This window comes from Nanorana parkeri, unplaced genomic scaffold, assembly GCF_000935625.1.
Source record: "Nanorana parkeri isolate BGI_ZX_2015 unplaced genomic scaffold, ASM93562v1 scaffold544, whole genome shotgun sequence".
NCBI lineage: Eukaryota > Metazoa > Chordata > Amphibia > Anura > Dicroglossidae > Nanorana > Nanorana parkeri.
Genome location: NW_017306812.1, coordinates 623,829 through 640,734, shown reverse-complemented (window position 1 = coordinate 640,734; position 16,906 = coordinate 623,829). Strand labels below are relative to the sequence as shown.

The window sequence follows — 16,906 nt, the reverse complement described above, 5'->3', positions numbered from 1 at the left end:
GGGCAATTGCACGGTACAGAGTGTTAATCGCCCAGGACTGCGCGATTAACGCACTGTACTTGCGTGGACAATGACAGTCCCGCACAACCACAGACACAATCTCACAGACATTTTCCTCCCAAAAATGTTATATTTGTTTAAGATCCACCCAGTCTCCCTATCTTACGAGAAATGGAGAGGGATCCTCAGCCTGGGGTCCAGTGTGGGATGATGAGCTGTGATGGAGCTCCATCCATATGTGCATTGCTTGTATAGCTCCCTTGCGTGCCCTGTAGACGTGCCGGGAGCCAGAATATGACATCAGTCCAGGCACCTCTACAGGACACGTGAGGGAGCTGTAAGCAATGCACATATGGATGGAGCTCCCTTGCGGCCATAGCCCCAGCCCACCCCACCTCAAGCTGACACTCGGCGCCGGGCAGCATATTTTGAATGGCTGCTTGGTGTGAGAACTGACAGCGCGGCAGAGGAGCCTCTTTCCTTGAAAAGTGGAAGGCATGCGGTGACCCACTGAATACAGGGTCGCGACCCACTTTTGGGGGGACACGACCCACCAGTTGAGAACCAAGGGACTAAAGGGAGTTCTACCCACCCCTTTACACAACTGTCACCAGAACATTTGTCCCCATTGGGAAGACTTACCCTTAACTCTTGTTTAGGTGGCAACTCTAAAATTTAGCATTTCCCCTCACTTTCTATCTCAGTGGCAATGGTCAGTAGAGCAATTAGGGAAGGTGAATTTCCCCAGGGGAGGCACAGACAGCAATTCAAATTTGACACAGGTTATAATCCATCCACACTGCATCCAATAAAAAAAGGTTTTGGCTATACATACACTTCAAAGCATAACTCCCCTCCTACATATACTCATCATTCTTTCACACACCCCATAGCTCCATTCACTGCCAGGAGCCAAAATAATTATCAAGTGCTTCCTAGTATACTAAATCATGTGACTCACTTCCCTTCCTCCCATGTGACAGCGCCTTAGGCACCAGAGCTGTCACACGGGGTGGGGAGAGTCCTTAGTCTTGTATAAGTTATTAGTCACCTGAAGGACCAAAGTTTAAAATGACAAATCTAGTTATATATATTGTGGGTTCCAGTAATGTATGACATGAACTTACTTTTGTTGAAAAGTCCTCTCTTGTCTTTTCAGCTGATTCTGCAGTGTCTGCACTTTAGCATCCAGCTCGTTTATCCTACGACATAAGATACAATCCAAATTAGTTCTCACCACTGTGTGTAATATCTCTTCGGGGATGTACAATGGGATCACAGCTGCGGAGACGTGTTGAAGGTCACAAGTCACAAGGGGAAGTTTCTATGGATGGCGGTTATTCAGTATTTAATTCCTTGTTGCACACTCCCTATGAAAACGAGGAGGGTTTAGGAATTGTATTACATAATTTTACCGCAAAATCAAGAAGGAGTAGCACATGTGAGGTTCCACGGGGTATTAACTCATACACACGACTGGAACATGCGCAGCAATCACACAGAAATACCTCAAGTGCCTAAATATCTCAAGCAATGCAGCGACAGTGATGAGATAGATTGGGATATGTAGTTCATCTAGTGTAATTACTAGCGCCATTGGATACAGTCCTGTTACTAGTTATTTGGGGATGCATGGACCCCTGAATACATGTCACCTGATGCAGCTACAAATGGGTAGTAGTTATAGGATTTGTAAGGTAACACAAAAGGTAACAGTTCATCAGTGTGACATTTGCCCAGGAACAGTTCTGTATAGTCAGAATGCTACTTGCGGTCGTGGAGGGTGCCGTCCAGGTACAGCGCCACGACCCAGGCTGTTTGATCCTTGCTGGAGAGACTTAGAGAAGGAAGGCAGCGGCAGCAGGATGGCAGAGGCAGGAGGATGAGGGGCAGCAGGATGGCCGTAGCTGGAGGATGAGGGGCATCAGGATGGCCGTAGCTGGAGGATGAGGGGTAGCAGGCTGGCCCTAGCTGGAGGATGAGGGGTAGCAGGCTGGCTCTAGCTGGAGGATGAGGGGTAGCAGGCTGGCTCTAGCTGGAGGATGAGGGGTAGCAGGCTGGCCGTAGCTGGAGGATGAGAGGCAGCAGGCTGGCCCTAGCTAGAGGATGAGGGGTAGCAGGATGGCAGCTGCAGCAGGAGCCGGTGGACGGACGTGTAACAGCGGTCATCGCTGTGAGAAGGAGACAAGCACAAGTTAGTGGAACGCTGAGCAGTCACCCACGGCGCGGTTAAATGAAACTCTAGCGTGCGGGGGGAGGAGTCGCACGAAGCGCCGTACGTGAGCGGCTGCGGGGTGCGTCCCTGGAGTCTGTCACACTATGGTCTATAAAAGGGTGGGAGTACAGGAAACGGCTCCATTTATTCAACAAAAAAACGGAGAATCTATCCGAAGATAAGCAGTTAGTGTCACAGCTGTCAGTGAAAAAAGCCAACAATGTACAGAATGATAGAATGGTTGCCATGGGTTACATCTTGTTGTTTTGGGCGGGGGTGGATTGGTGTGGGGTTTTTTTTAGCGTAGGTGTATTGCTTACATAAATGTGCCACAAAAAGATCAGTATATGAAAGGTCCATAGTCTCCGTGCCAGCTTAAGAGGTTCAGGGAGCAACAACTGAGGCCCCTGATGTCACACATAATACTCTGACTATGTAACGCTACAGAAGATTACCAGAAACTGCAGACTAACTAGTGGAGATGGTCAGAGACTGAGGACGTGCTACAGGTGTAGTTGGAGACACGCCAAAGGGAAAATATCAGAGCCTAGGGACATGCTGCATGAGACTGAGATTAGTGCTATTACAGCCCCTTCGCAACTCCATGCTCCCATTTCCCACTATTAGCTGTTGATGTCCAAGGACTGCACAGCAAGCCCTAAAGGTCAACAGCGCGGAGATCCTCTGTACTGCAGACTACGTTTCTTGCAATGAACAATACTGTCGCTTATATCCCGGTGCAGGAAATGCCTGCTTCACTACTTGTAAGCTCTACAAAGTAGAACATATAACCCTGTCACAGCATGGAGTAGCTCCAAATCCTTTAACTAGCACTGGGCACGTTTGACATATAAGCAGGCCGATAGGACTCGCTTTGAGCTGCTTGAGCAAGTCCTTAGTGCTGTGTGACGCTGCAGATTTCTCCTACAATTGAAATTTAAAAAAGTGTTTGTCTTAGATTGTAAGCTCTCAGGGGCAGGGCCCTCCTTACCATCTTGTCTTGAATTGTAATGTCTTCTATATATTGTAAAGCGCTGCGTAAACTGTTGGCGCTATATAAATCCTTATTATAATAATAATAACAATACTTGTGTTCTATTTAAATTGGAGTGCTTATCTGCTTACTGTGTTAGGAACATTGACTTGTATGATCCTCTGGGACTGGGACAAAGCTGCGTATAATGCTTGTGCTATGTTAATGCGGGAAATAAAGGATTAGGCTGGAGTACTTTTTTTGGCTACTCCTTAGAGATCAGTACATGGGCACCGCTTCCTGCAGTACATACCGCGCCTCTTTAACTGCCAATAAGTCCTTCAATTCAAAGTCTTTTTGTCTCAGGAGCTCCTGCATTCTCTCATTGGCCGATTCCGCTTTCTGGAGACACTCCGCGCCTTTCAGTGCCATTTCCCTCATAACTTCCAATTCGTTAGTCAGCAACTTCACCTTATAACACAAGCCAGAGACAAGGCCGCAGGTTAGTCTAAAGAAGCATTAGAGTAGAATTGCAAACTTTCTTTTCAATAATGAATCCAGATCAAACAAATATACATTGCATTGCCCAGCCAAGTATTTCTTTACATCCAGGGTGGCCAAACTGAGGCCCTCCAGCTGTGATGAAACTACAAGTCCCATTAGGCCTTGCAAGTCTCTGACAGCCACAGGCATGGCCTACTAGGGCAGATGCATGGGCAGGGCCCTCCTTACCATCCTGTCTTGAATTGTATTGTAATGTCTTCCTTACATTGTAAAGCGCTGCGCAAACTGTTGGCGCTATATAAATACTATGTAATAATAATAATATTTGGAGTTTCCCCACATCTGGAGGGCCGCAGTTTGGCTACCCCTGCTTTACATGATTGCCCAAACACTTACCGTCATCATATTTACAAACAGCTGGCTCCAACTCTCTCAGCTTACCTGAACTTCCTGTTCAGTAGAAGATCACAAGGGACAGCACAATCTCCAGCAGTCGTCCACCTACTAGCTTGGAGAAGGGAGGAGAGGGGAACAGGGGAGTGGCTTGCCTTGCTGTGTCTTTGTGGAGTCACACACAGCTTACTAGCAAAGGTGGCTCAATAGGACACTGCAAGGGAAAGGCGCCACCCTAAAACAGGATATCAGGACCAGTGCTCAGGGGACCAGCTAATTCTGCAGGGAGCTAGAACATTTAAACATCAAGAAGCAGCATCCATTGTTAGGCCCCATTCACATGTAGCGACTTACCTTTGCAGCGGCCGGGATAGCGCGACTTTCGGGGCGACGTTCCAGCGACGATCCAGCGACGGTAGCACAACCTTCTCCGTCGGGCTCCATAGAAAAAAGCAAAATCCGCCGAAAAAAGGGTCCTGTAGAAGCGACTTGCGACCGCGACGAGCGACATGGAGCTAAGACACCTCCATTGACTATAATTAGCCGGCGACTTCTCGCGATATCGCGGCGGAAATCGCGCGATAAGTCGCTACATGTGCATGGGGCTTAAGTGGTTTCCTCAGCTTTTAACTTTAATATCATTGTAGGTGCAGGAAGAGCACCACAGACAGCAACTGCCTGTCGCAGAAAAGAATTGTGTACATATACAGTAGGCCTAGCATTTCACATAGTGTGATTATATATTATTGAACCCAGGCTAGTTCTTTTACCAAGCCTGGACCATTATTATCATTCCAGACCAGCAGAAGATGTATGTGGTAAAAAGCTGCGTTTTACTTCCTGTCATAGTGACACCTTATGAAACTTTGACACACAAGGGGGCACTAGCACTCCTAAATGGCACTGATGAGTATAGGAAATTGCTATAATCGTCAATACCATCTAGGGGCGCTAGTGCCTTGCGAGTGGCATAAAGCAGGGCAGAACATTTATAAATAAACCCAAGGTGTTATCGGGACAGGAAGTAAAGGTAAATTGTCCCAGGGGTCAGCAATACCAATATGGAGGCCAGAAAGAGGCCAGCACACTGAAAATCGAATTTGAGAATTTACTGGGGTCACATGCCACAAAAAAAATTTCAACAAAGCTTGGCGGACACGCAGGTCCCCTCTCTCAAGATGACAGACATGAAATTGTCAGGTGGTTTACGACTGTCACCTTGAGAATGGGAACCTGCATGTCGTTGAAACGTTGGTGGAAATTTCGGTCTATCTGTACCCCAGCAAATTCATATTTGGTTTTTGGAGTGCTGGTCTTTTTCTGTTTTTTAAGTTGGCCGCAGTAGCACCGTAGGCTACACTCTCACCAGACTGGCGCAAGAGGTATGATCTCAGGCTTGTGCATACAAGGAATAAAAACCTGACACATGCCTTACTTCATTACCACTTATCTAAGGAAGCTTTTTTTATCTTTTTAAATGACTGTTTGTGTCTCACTTGGAAGAGATTTTACGTCACTTTCTGTCCTTGTGAAGGGTGTTACTCTGGTGCCGGACTGTTAAACTGGCTATACACTATGCGAATTTCGGCCAGTTCTTGATGGGTGCACCCTTTCGGCCGTCATCCAGCTGATCGAATGATTTGGTTGGAAAATCTTTGACTGAATAGAGCTGGCAGCCAATGAGCGGACAGCTCTGTTCAGGTACTCTAAGGCTGGCCATACGCCTTGCGATCATCGGACGACACTTTTCGTCCGATGATCCAACCCTCGTACGATTTTCGTACGGCGGCCCCATCCTGCCCCGATTATCGCAAGGTTGGATCAGCGGTAATTAAAAGAACCCACCTGGACGAATTGCGGTAATCGACGGCATATATTTTTGCCTGCGCATGTGCAGTGTAGATCGTACAACTTTTGACGTACGGAAACGCCCCCAACCTTACGAAAATCGTACAATTGACCGAAGTTTTCTAACCGGTTGGTTAGTCAAAAGTCGATCGATAGTACAGTATTTGCGGTTGTACACTGCCCATCAACCTTACGAATATCGGACGAAAACGCGGTCGCATACGAAAATCGGCCGATATTCGTAAGGTGTATGGGCACCTTTAACAGTGGCTGGCGGCCTCCATCAGAATACAGTGAGAGATTCCTCGCTCAACATTAGTAAGCGTTGATGGAGGAATCTGAAATATTTTCTTTGTTCGGCCCGCAGGTTAAAGGAGAAGTATGAGGTGAGTGCTTTTCACTCGTCTCATAGTTCTAGCCGACCTGTGACAATGAGACTGTCACAGGTCGGTTCAGTAGATTGGGAAGTGAGCGAACACATACCGGCGTTCGCTTACCTCTCGATCCTGTCACTGCTCTCTGCCGTGACAGGGGAGGGGCTGGATTCCCCACTCCCTGCTCCGATCCGCCAGCGCTGACTGGCGGAACGGACGGGGGGGCGGTTACAGCTGGCTCTGCCTCCAGATAGGCAGAGCCAGCTGTCACTCACGCAGCTGGGCGGATCTCGACATCGATGTCGGGATCCGCTCCGGCATCTCAGTATACCAAGAAAATATTACAGTGTATGGGCAGCCTTATGCTATGAGGTTTTTTGGGGGTTTTTTTTTCTACAACACCTGCATCCAATCAGATTGTTCAGGTATTTTGAGAGCCAGCGGGGCCTGGTAGCAAGATACTGAAGCTTGGCCCAGTGGGTGATTCCTCCATCCACACAGTTTAGCGTAGATGGAGGAATCTGTTGCACCTTTTCCATCTGACCATAGAAAATCTGCAGATAATTGTAAGGTGTATGGCCAGCTTTACACAGACAACAATAAAAAAAAAAAAGATGACATGGGTCTAAACCCTAACATAAGGGCTGCATACCTTGAGCTCATTAGACAGAACCAAAGTGTTCATCTCATCAATACATACACGATGTGCATGTTCACGTTTCTTCATTTCGCAATCAAACTCCAGAGACAGTTCCTGCAAATAATGATTGCATTGTGAAAACATAATACTGCTATAATACACATGTACAATGTTCACCCAGAACTCCCAGGTAGACAGAAACAGTGTCAGGAATTATGTCAGGGAGATCCCACTGTTATATAAGAAGCCAGGGGCTGATTCATCCCAATTCTCCTCACTTATAACCAAAATATCACTTTTGGGTGGGCCGACCCTTTAACATACAGTAGGGGGAATTTATCAACACGAGAGCAAGCAAAATTTGTAGCAGTTGCCCATCGTAACCAATCAGCTTCTCTCTCCATTTTGTTAAGATAAGATTTGAAAATGAAAGAGAGATGCTGATTGGTTGCAGTGCACCTTTGCTCCAGATTTTGTCTGCTCCACTGGATAAATTCCCCTCAGAATGTGTAAGGTTAGGTTCACACCTGGACTACACCACACGACACCCGGGACGCGCAATTGTGTGCTAGTGCATACAGCAATTGCCGTGCGGCCCCACTGATTTCAAAGGGGTGACATCCGCGCGGCAACCGCTAAAAAAAAGGTACAAGTGCCTTTTTTGGCGACACACGACGCGCAGCTTTTTTAGAAAATAATGGCACCCACCGTGCGATCGGTTCACATCTTGGTGACCCCTGATTGTTCGGCAATCGTGCACAAAAGTCCCATGCATTGCCGCGCAGTCAGGAGTCGCCTAGGTGTGAACCTAGCCTGAATGTATGAGCAGCGCTGGCTGAGGGCTAAGAAAACCTCTTACCTTTCTAGACATCTGCTTTACAAGTTAACACTGCTGGCTCTGTATGAGTGTATTATGTGTTGGACACAGTGATCAGTGACCTTACCTCGGTGTGGGTATTGGATTGCAATGAAACCAGTTCTGTACACCAGGAATTATTGTGAGGCTGCCAGAGCGAGACTTGGATCATCCAGCACCCAGGAGAGGGAAAAAGGAGTTTCTGCTTGTTAAAGTATATGCAAACCAATTTACTAAAGTCTCAGTCTCCTGATGTAATGTCCAAAGTGAATAGCCCATTAAAAGATCACATAACAAAGCCAGTGTTTGCTGCAATATTGAACTTTAATCACCCTGCAGTACTTCCGTCTGCCACTAGTCCTCAGTCTGGTAAGCAGCATCATTCAACCCACTTCCTCTGAGCCTTGGTCATCTTAGACCCACCCACAGCAAGGGATTGGACAGTAAAAGAAGAAGCAGGGTAGTAATGACTTATTAGCATATTTCTTGTCGTCACATGAACTGGCTAGTGCCTTGTGCGGCTTCCTCCTCTCAAACTCCAGCCCTGCTGTACAGGGACTGCAAGGGGCTGATACCAGGACAAATTTAGTTACTTACAATGCTAGTATTAAAAATTAAATGTAATGATATAATAATGAACACAGGGCTGTATTATTGTGTCCTTTATATCTGCCTGGAGTTCAGCTTTAAATTTTGCGACATTCAGTAAAATAATACCTAGTAATCCTGCCATGTAGGTCACATCCTGTTACAGGATGACAACACATTGACCTCTATCCCAGTTGTTCTTCTGCATTGTCACCCTGTCGCACACTCTCCCAATGGAGACTATAAGCAACTGCACTGATGCACACTGCGCAAGCATGTGACAACCTGTTAAGTGCCCCCCCTACCGACATTCTAATACTCACCTTCCTAGTGTTCCCCGCAGCTCCTTCCTGCATTATGGGCACCACTAAAAGCCCCAGTGTTGGCTATTGTTAAATAAAGGGACGTCACTCCTCCTAGGTCAAGTGCTTGGGTTTAACAACTGGCTGCTGAACCCAAGCACTGTCACATTGGAGAAGGTCACATGCTCCCACCCCAATCCCGGAAGCAGCGGGCATTTTCACCAGCAGGAGTGCCGGAAAGGTGAGTACAGTGGGTCCGGCGGAATCCTTTGCACAGATCCTGTAACTTTACCCTGAATGGGAAAAGTGTCTGTGTCTCTTTAAAGCGGACCTCTACCCCCTTTCACTAAAAATCACATCAGCATGCAGCTTTGCATGCTAATATAAAATCATCCTTCATTCTTTAGCTAAACACACATATTTTTCTTTTACTTACAATTATTCTGTTTCCACTTCCTGGTCCTCTTTTGTACAAATGATGTAATCGTGCCCAAGCGTTGCATCCTGGTAAGGTTACATCAGCAGAACATTGCTGGGAAATCTTATCTGTAATCTCACGAGATCTCAGGGAAAGGCATTTTCCTCCCCTGAGATGATGTGCATGTTCACATGATCTAGTCACATGTGCCAGAGTTCCAGGAAGTAATAGGAGAGCTAGTAACCTGCCCTTAGTTATGGTCACAATTAGAAGACTGGGGAGGAAAAGAAAAATAATGTATGCAAAGGACACAAACCCTGCAATTATCTAGAAGTATGTATTTGTAGATTGCCATTACTTAACATGTGTAAAGGTGTCTTTGTTGTCATATCATACATACGGGTAAAGGTCCTCTTTAAATACAGTCATAAAGTTCATCAGCTCTGTACAGAAATGAAAACTGCGTTCTAGCAATTTGCAGGTGAGGTCTATTTACAGCACCATCACAATTCAACCAGTGCTTGCTGACCTTTACCAGCTCTGTGTTGAGCTGACATTTGTACCCCTGAGAGAATGAACTATGAATCCCATATCAATAGACAGCACATGGGGAAAGGTCTGTCCCACCTTCCCGTCCAAATATACCACTATTAAATGTGACCTTCCAAGGTGACAGAGATCAGCGATCTTGGACCAGCCAGCCTCCTCTAGTCTGAATTCCTGTCTATCTGCACTCGCCACATACGCCGTCACCCAGCAGTCTATTTAGTGCACTTGCCAGACTGGCTGCCCTGAGCATTAATCCAGACTAGGTGATTGATTGAACAGTCAACCAGCTAAACAAAAAGTGATGAGGGAGGTGCTGGATGAAGCAACGCAAGATCAATAAATCTCAACACGGAATTAATAGCACACCACACTGCTGTCCACATCTAATTAGAAATCAGCCATTAAACCCCCCTGGCTTGTCGCATCTCAGTGTTCTGTAGGAATGTAAACCCTTACACTGCCAGCATAAAATGTATAAATAATGTACGAATACTGACATTACATTATAACTAATGGCAGATATAGATTGAGATAGAATGGTGATGGGTTAGAACCCTGTTTATTCTTGCTTGTGTCCTTGTTGGGGACATTCTCTCTCAAACTGTATGTGAAGGTAAATCCACAATTTTGGGTCACCGCCGAGAAATCCTCCAATGTGGACACTTCTTCCCGTTACAACTAACAGGGTTATTCACAAAAGGGTGAAGAGTTTGGAGAAGGCCGGAGAAGTGAACAATCTAGGACAACATAACTGATTTGGAAACATTCTCCAATTCAGGTCACTTTCCAGTCCAGCGATGTTGTCCTAGATTGTTCACTTCTCCCACCTTCTCCAAACTCTTCACCCTTTTGTGAATAACCCCGTAAAAGAGTGAAAAGCAGGAATCACCAGCACTCCGTAAATGATGTTCAAGTAATAAACGTCCATTTATTAGGACAAGTCGTCACAAACGAAATTACCAACGTTTTCGGGGCCGCACAGGGTCCCTTCATCAGGGTGATAATGTGACCACCGTGAGTATCCCTGCGAGCACCACTATTGCTATTTGGCCGGATGTGCTGTGAGGAGTGCGGAGGGACTTACCATTTTCTAACCCTGTAAGAAGGGATTTCCATCACATTGCAGAGATAGCCTCTTACTCTCTCCTTAGGACAGGAAGTGAAGGGAAATCTCCCTAATTACATACTAACGGCAATAAAAAAAATCTTACAGGTGGAATGTGATGGACTACACTGTCTGCGGTTTTGTTATATGTTATGAGGACTGCATTGGTGTGATATCCTTACTATAATTATGGTCTCAGCCGCCCCCCCCCACCAATGAGATTTGGGTGTTTACACTCCTGATGGGGAGATGGGGATGGATATGGGGATGCCCTGGTAGTTGTGTCAGCAGATGTGCAGGCCAGGTAAATTGGCAACAGAGATCCTGGCAATGGAGACCTTATGTTAGCACTGGACATCTTGGCACCGGAGATCTTACAGTGGCACTAAACTCAGGAGTAAATCTTAAAAAATACATTCAAGTACCTTTAACTTGTCCTTCCTTCTGGAGGGGGCTACTTTTGTTCCCCATGGTCCCTGTGTGTGTTGTAAAGTAGCCACCACTCCAAGCTCACTCCTGTGATGGACTACAATCTCAATACAAATTAGAAAACTAAACGTGAGATTGTAGTCCATCCCGGGAGCGAGCTTGGAGTGGTGATTACTTTACAACACACACAGGGACCATGGGGAACAAAAGTAGCCACCCTCCAGAAGGAAGGACAGTGTCAGCACCAATTCAGAGATGATTTGAGGACCTACAGCCGAGTGATATACACAAATATGGTCCAGTATTGTTAATAGTTAAGGTACTTGAATGTATTTTTAAGATTTCATTTCTGAGTTTAGTGTCACTTTAACACTGAAGTCTGGAAGGGCTTTACCTCTTCAGAATACACCAAAAACATCAGTGACATGACTTCACTCTCACCTGTCTCTGTAGGTTTAGGTCTCCTTGTACCTCTTCTAGTTTCCTTTCCAGCTGGCGCTTTACATTCTCATACTCCTCCATAAGGCGATCAATAGTACTATTTTTAGAGCTGAAACAACAGTAAAGATACACTTTAGGCATCTGGAGTAGAAGGTCACTGATTATAAATCACTAGGTCAATGGCAGAGCACACATAGCATGCATAGCAGCTATAGATTAGCTTTTTTACTCTGCAGCGGAAGAGGAAAACGTAGTCAGGTTAAAGTGTATACAAGTCAATAATGTGCCTTGCGATCCCGTGCAGGCGATCGCATTGCGGCCGGAGGGCGTGGCTACGGTGCCATTCACTTAAATGGCCCGCCACGCCCCCCCCAGCCCGCCAAAAAAGTGAGCCGGCCGCAATGCAAGGCAGTGCGTTCCAGCCAGAATCGGACCGGAACGCACTGCTTATGGTGTGAACTAACCCTAATTGTTCATTGCCTTCTATTCCAAAAAATCCAAGATGTCTATAGAGTCCTATGTACAATCCTGCTCCAAAGAAACAACTAAAAAGGCAAGGCCCCTTTCAGACAGGTGTTCGAATCAGGTACGCCTGTCAGTTTTTAAAGCAGATCTGATTGGAAGCCCAATGTTAGTCTATAATCAGCCTGCAGTCCGTTTACATCTAAATACCCCCATCCCTGTCTGGGTCCAGAAAACAAAATGGAGCAGAGTTCTGTTTTGGGGGACCTGATCGTAACGCATCGGGGGTAATCTGATGTAAACGGACACATGTCCGCTTACATCCGACTCCCCATAGACTTAACATGGGTCTGGGAAGTAAATTTTTTTCTCCTCCATCATAATGGAGGAAAAAGCTGGATGGACACGGATGTCACAACGGTGGACGGGTTCCCTGCTGATCAGAACTGACAGGCTCCCATGTGAAAGGGGCCTGAGTCCTATTTTTAGATATGCTGTGTGAATGGGAACACATAAACATATAGTGGAGCGTTTCTCAAATTTGACTGCAAAGGTGGAAATACACTTTCAGATATACCTAAACCCAAAACTTTTTTCTTTTAGGCCCCGTGCAGACCTACGCGATCAGGGATAGCGCGCTACTGCACAATGCAAGCCGCGATTGCCGCGCGGCCCCATTGATTTCAATGGGGTGACATCCAATAGGCAATCGCAGAAAAAAGGTACATGTACCTTTTTTTTGCGATACACAACGCACGGCTGTTTTAGCCGCGATCCTGTTCAGAAGCACGGGCGGAATCGCGGCGGGAAACTGCGGAATCCGCCCAGCGCGACTGGGGTGCCACTAGAAAATAATGGCACCCACAGCGCGATCGGTGCACACCTAGGCGACTCCTGACCGTGCTGCAATCCGTGCGCAATTGTACACAATTGCAGCGCGGTGAGGTGTCGCCTAGGTGTGCACCGGCCCTCAGATACAGTAGAAAATGCACACTCCCAGCGCTCAGTAAACCGAGGCTGTATTCTCCTCCATCAGCTGCCAGTTTACACAATAGGGGAGAGGTTGTCATCCTCAAGGCTAGTGGGAAATATCCTCTTAGAACATGCAAAAAAAGAAAGCGCCTTCTCGTGTATTATCATTTATTAAGAAGATAAAAACTACTCACATGGACAGATTTTGCAGGAACATTGTATAAAAATTGGATGCTGCAGCAGAGCTAACGTGCTACGGGGGAGAGCTGAAACTCCTAAGAAGGTGGGATCTCTCCTGAAACGTGTTAGCTCTGCTGCAACATCCTGATTTTTATTAGGGCTGTTACTCATTAAAATTTTCGTGTTCGATTAATCAAAAATGTTTTAATCGATTAATTTCTATTAATTATAACGCACATACAGATCCATCTACATTCGCCTATACACATACAGCACAGCAATGAAGTAATAAAATGAACTAGGATCACAGTTGCGCCACTCAAGCGCCGGCCATATTGAGTGGGGCACCTGAGATAAATAACGTGCTGGATTACTGTGATCCTAGTTCATTTTAGTACTTTATTGCGGTGTGGTGTATGTATATAGGGCAATGCAGCGGATGGCGCTCGTGCACAAGACCTTTCTTGGCCAAACCTCGTAGTTCTAAGGAAACCGGTAGTCAAGCGGTCCCAGAACTCGATAAGTTGGGACTATCGATAGAACACCGGCCCAAGTGGCTCCGTCGGCTAACGAAGGGAAGGGGGGAGGAGTCCGGTGACATCGACGTCACCGGACTCCTCCCCTTCGTTAGCCGACGGAGCCACTTGGGGAAGGGGGGAGGAGTCCGGTGACGTCGATTGTCCGTGACGTCACCGGATCTCCAACCAGACTCCCGGAAGCCGGCGGAGAGGTAAGTGTTTTCATTATTGATCAAAATAATTTTAATCGATCAAAAATATTAACGATTAATCGGGTAATTAATCGTTAATTTCCGCAGCCCTAATTTTTATACAATGCTGCTGCAAAATCTTTCTGTGAGTAATTTTTATCTTCTTTATTATCGTCTTAATAAGTGTGTGTGTGTGTTCTTTATTATCTTATTAATAAGTGTGTAAGTGTGTGTGTGTGACAGTAGGAAAGGGTTTATAATCTGCTTTTTATGTTGCCCTCTGTGTCCCATTCAAAACTTTTTTCCTTTACTTTCTGTCCTTCAGGCGCAAAAGGAAACAAGATCACATGTCCCTTAAAGCAGAACTAGACCCTCCAATTCAATGCCTTCCAAAATAGAATTTGACCGAAAAAGTGGAAATACATTTTTGTACCCAATTTTGACAGAGATTCTCCTATATAAGGTCTACAAAGTTCCCCCAGAACAGCAAGTCACTGAGGTGGAATAGTCTGCATCCTGTCCAGGTAGAAAAGTCAAAGCAAGTCTCAGAGTGGTGCTGTCATGGAGGATGAACAGGGGGAAATAAAGGAAAGCTATATTCATGTAATTACTACGGATTGTAAATCCATGTAACACTTTACCTGTTTAATTTTTCCAGTTCTATCTGCTGCTCAATGATTCTCTGTTGATGATGACTCTGTAAGTCACTCAAATTCTTCCTCTCTCTCTGCAGCTCTTGCTGAAGCTTCGTAATCTGTACTCTCAAGTCGCTTATTTCAGACTGCTTTACATTTTCCACGACCTTCAGTCTGGCGAACATCACTTTGCACTCCTGCAGCTCGCCGTCTCTCTCAGCCAGCACCTTGAGGTTATGGATGAAGTCCTTCTTCAGCCTCTCAAATTTCTCTTTTTGCTCCTGGAAGTTTGTTTGCACTTCCTTGAGGCTCTTCTGTAGGAAAAGGATCTGACGCTGTTGCAGCTCCTTCCATTCTTGCTCCTTTTTGGCTAGAAGCTCTGTTAACTCTTGGCCTTCGGGCAACATCTTGTATGCTGTGTAGTACTATGCTATTCTAGGAAAACAGATAATACAGATAAAACAGAAAATAACAGAGAATATGGAGATGACCACCTCCTTTAATGTGAAGGGTTAAAAGGTACTCTAGGGCTGCAACAACTAAGCGATTATAATCGATCATGAGAATCGTTGGCAGCGATTCTCATCGATTAGTTGCCGTCACTCTGCTCCTCCGTTCTCCTCCCCACTGGTGCTGGCTGCAACCGTCTGTGTTCCTTTCAATCCCTGCTGCTCCCCCCGCCTGTATTGACAGAGGCAGCGGGGACATAGACCACTGCAGCCAGCACCAGTGTGGAGGAGACTGCTGTGACTGCATTTCCCCGCTGCCCGTCCCGTACCTATGCTGCTGCCCCATTCCTTCTCTGCCACCCGTGCCTCCACTGCTGTTCCATTCCTTCTCTGCCCCCTGTGCCTCCGCTGCTATCCTGTTCCTTCTCTGCCCCCCATGCCTCTGCTGCTGCTCGATATCGTATGCTAAAAGCCGGGAATCAAGCAATTAAGACAACAGACCCTTAAGCTGGCCATACATTATGCCAATTTTCACACAGTATTTGGCGCAGTCGGCACCCTTTCAGCTGGCATCCCTCAATCAGCTGTCGAAGGAGCCGGTTGGAAAATCTTTGAACGAAGGGTGCATGCAGCCAATCAGCTGTGAGCACCATTCGTGAATTAACACAAAGGAAACAGCGGGGGATTCCTCGACCAATGCTCGCAAGCGTTGATGGAGGAATCTGTTCTATTGGAAAGAAAAAAACAGCAGTATATGGTCGGCTTGAATTCTGGAGCCGTGGGTGGTCCTTCAAGCACCACCTGGCTCGACATAAGACGCTTTAAAAATCGTCTCGAGCCTGGTGGAAAATTATTATTATTATTTATTTATTTTTAAGCCTGTGGAACGTGCATCTATAACAAACCCGTGAACAAAAAAAGTGAACCGTGAAATCACAGCACACAAAAACGTGCTTGGTCCTTCAATAAAGAAGGGATCTACTTTCCCGACCCCCGGGGGCGCAAGGCTCCTGACAGGGGTTGAGAGTCTGTTGGTCCACCAACCCTAAGGCCGGTGGACCCCGATCCTTTGGGGACCTGCCAGAATAGGTCCCTCACAGTACTAGGTGGGGGGCTCTCCCGAAGAGAGACCACCCAGGTTGGGAGGAGACAGAGAACCCTATATTAGGGCACAAAATCTCCTTCCCCACATCGGGAAAAGGCTCCGAAGGAACCTGCACCCTCCGCAATCTGTGGGTAAAATGTCAATCAAAAGTGCTAATAGTGCAATAAATAAACAATAAGTGCCAGTGCACCACGCTGACAGGCCTTAGGGGAAAATTATTGGCTGAACAGTGACTGGCGTCCTATGTTCGAAGGCACAATTTTATTCAGACGGGATTCAGGGTTTGCCTGATCACAATGGAGATCTCCTTATCCGTACTGTTAGCGTGAATGGAGGAAATCGAGCAAGTTTTCTGTCTCTTGCGAGCTGAGCGACCTATGGCTAGCCTTAGATGTACTTTAGTGCTTTTGGCTGTCTTGTAAAAATGACTGTTTTGTTAGAGTTGGATGAGCTGGGCTTTGCACAGCAGGGGATGCATGGCACCATAGCGTGCCCACCTGTGAAAAGATACAGAACATGCAATGCAAATTTCTGCAGGGTAGGCCATTCTACACTCCACCCTTCCCCCTCCCCAAACACACCCATATATACAGCCAGCCAAGGGGACCAACACACAAGTTGCCAGAGCTGGCAGCATCTTGTTCTATCGCAGCAAAGCATGCCCCCAGATAAATATTATCTGTCACTAGCATTACAATGGAAACATATAACGTGAGAGCACACGAATCCCGGGGCTTCTCACCTCCCCGCTTCCGCTAC

The 16,906-nt window shown here is 46.5% G+C and overlaps 1 protein-coding gene across 1 annotated transcript in view; it reads right to left on the bottom strand.

Moving 5' to 3' along the window:
* CCDC57 (coiled-coil domain containing 57) overlaps positions 1-15,024 on the bottom strand; it is a 53,819-nt gene extending 38,795 nt beyond the window's left edge. Inside the window, exons 1-5 of the mRNA XM_018561766.1 lie at positions 14,600-15,024; positions 11,636-11,744; positions 6,960-7,061; positions 3,502-3,659; positions 1,128-1,202 (exon numbers count right to left, since the gene is read on the bottom strand). Of these exons, the coding sequence (XP_018417268.1) occupies positions 1,128-1,202; positions 3,502-3,659; positions 6,960-7,061; positions 11,636-11,744; positions 14,600-15,000 (845 nt within the window). The 5' untranslated portion in view covers positions 15,001-15,024. The remainder of the gene's footprint in view (positions 1-1,127; positions 1,203-3,501; positions 3,660-6,959; positions 7,062-11,635; positions 11,745-14,599) is intronic.
* Positions 15,025-16,906: the final 1,882 nt, after the last annotated feature.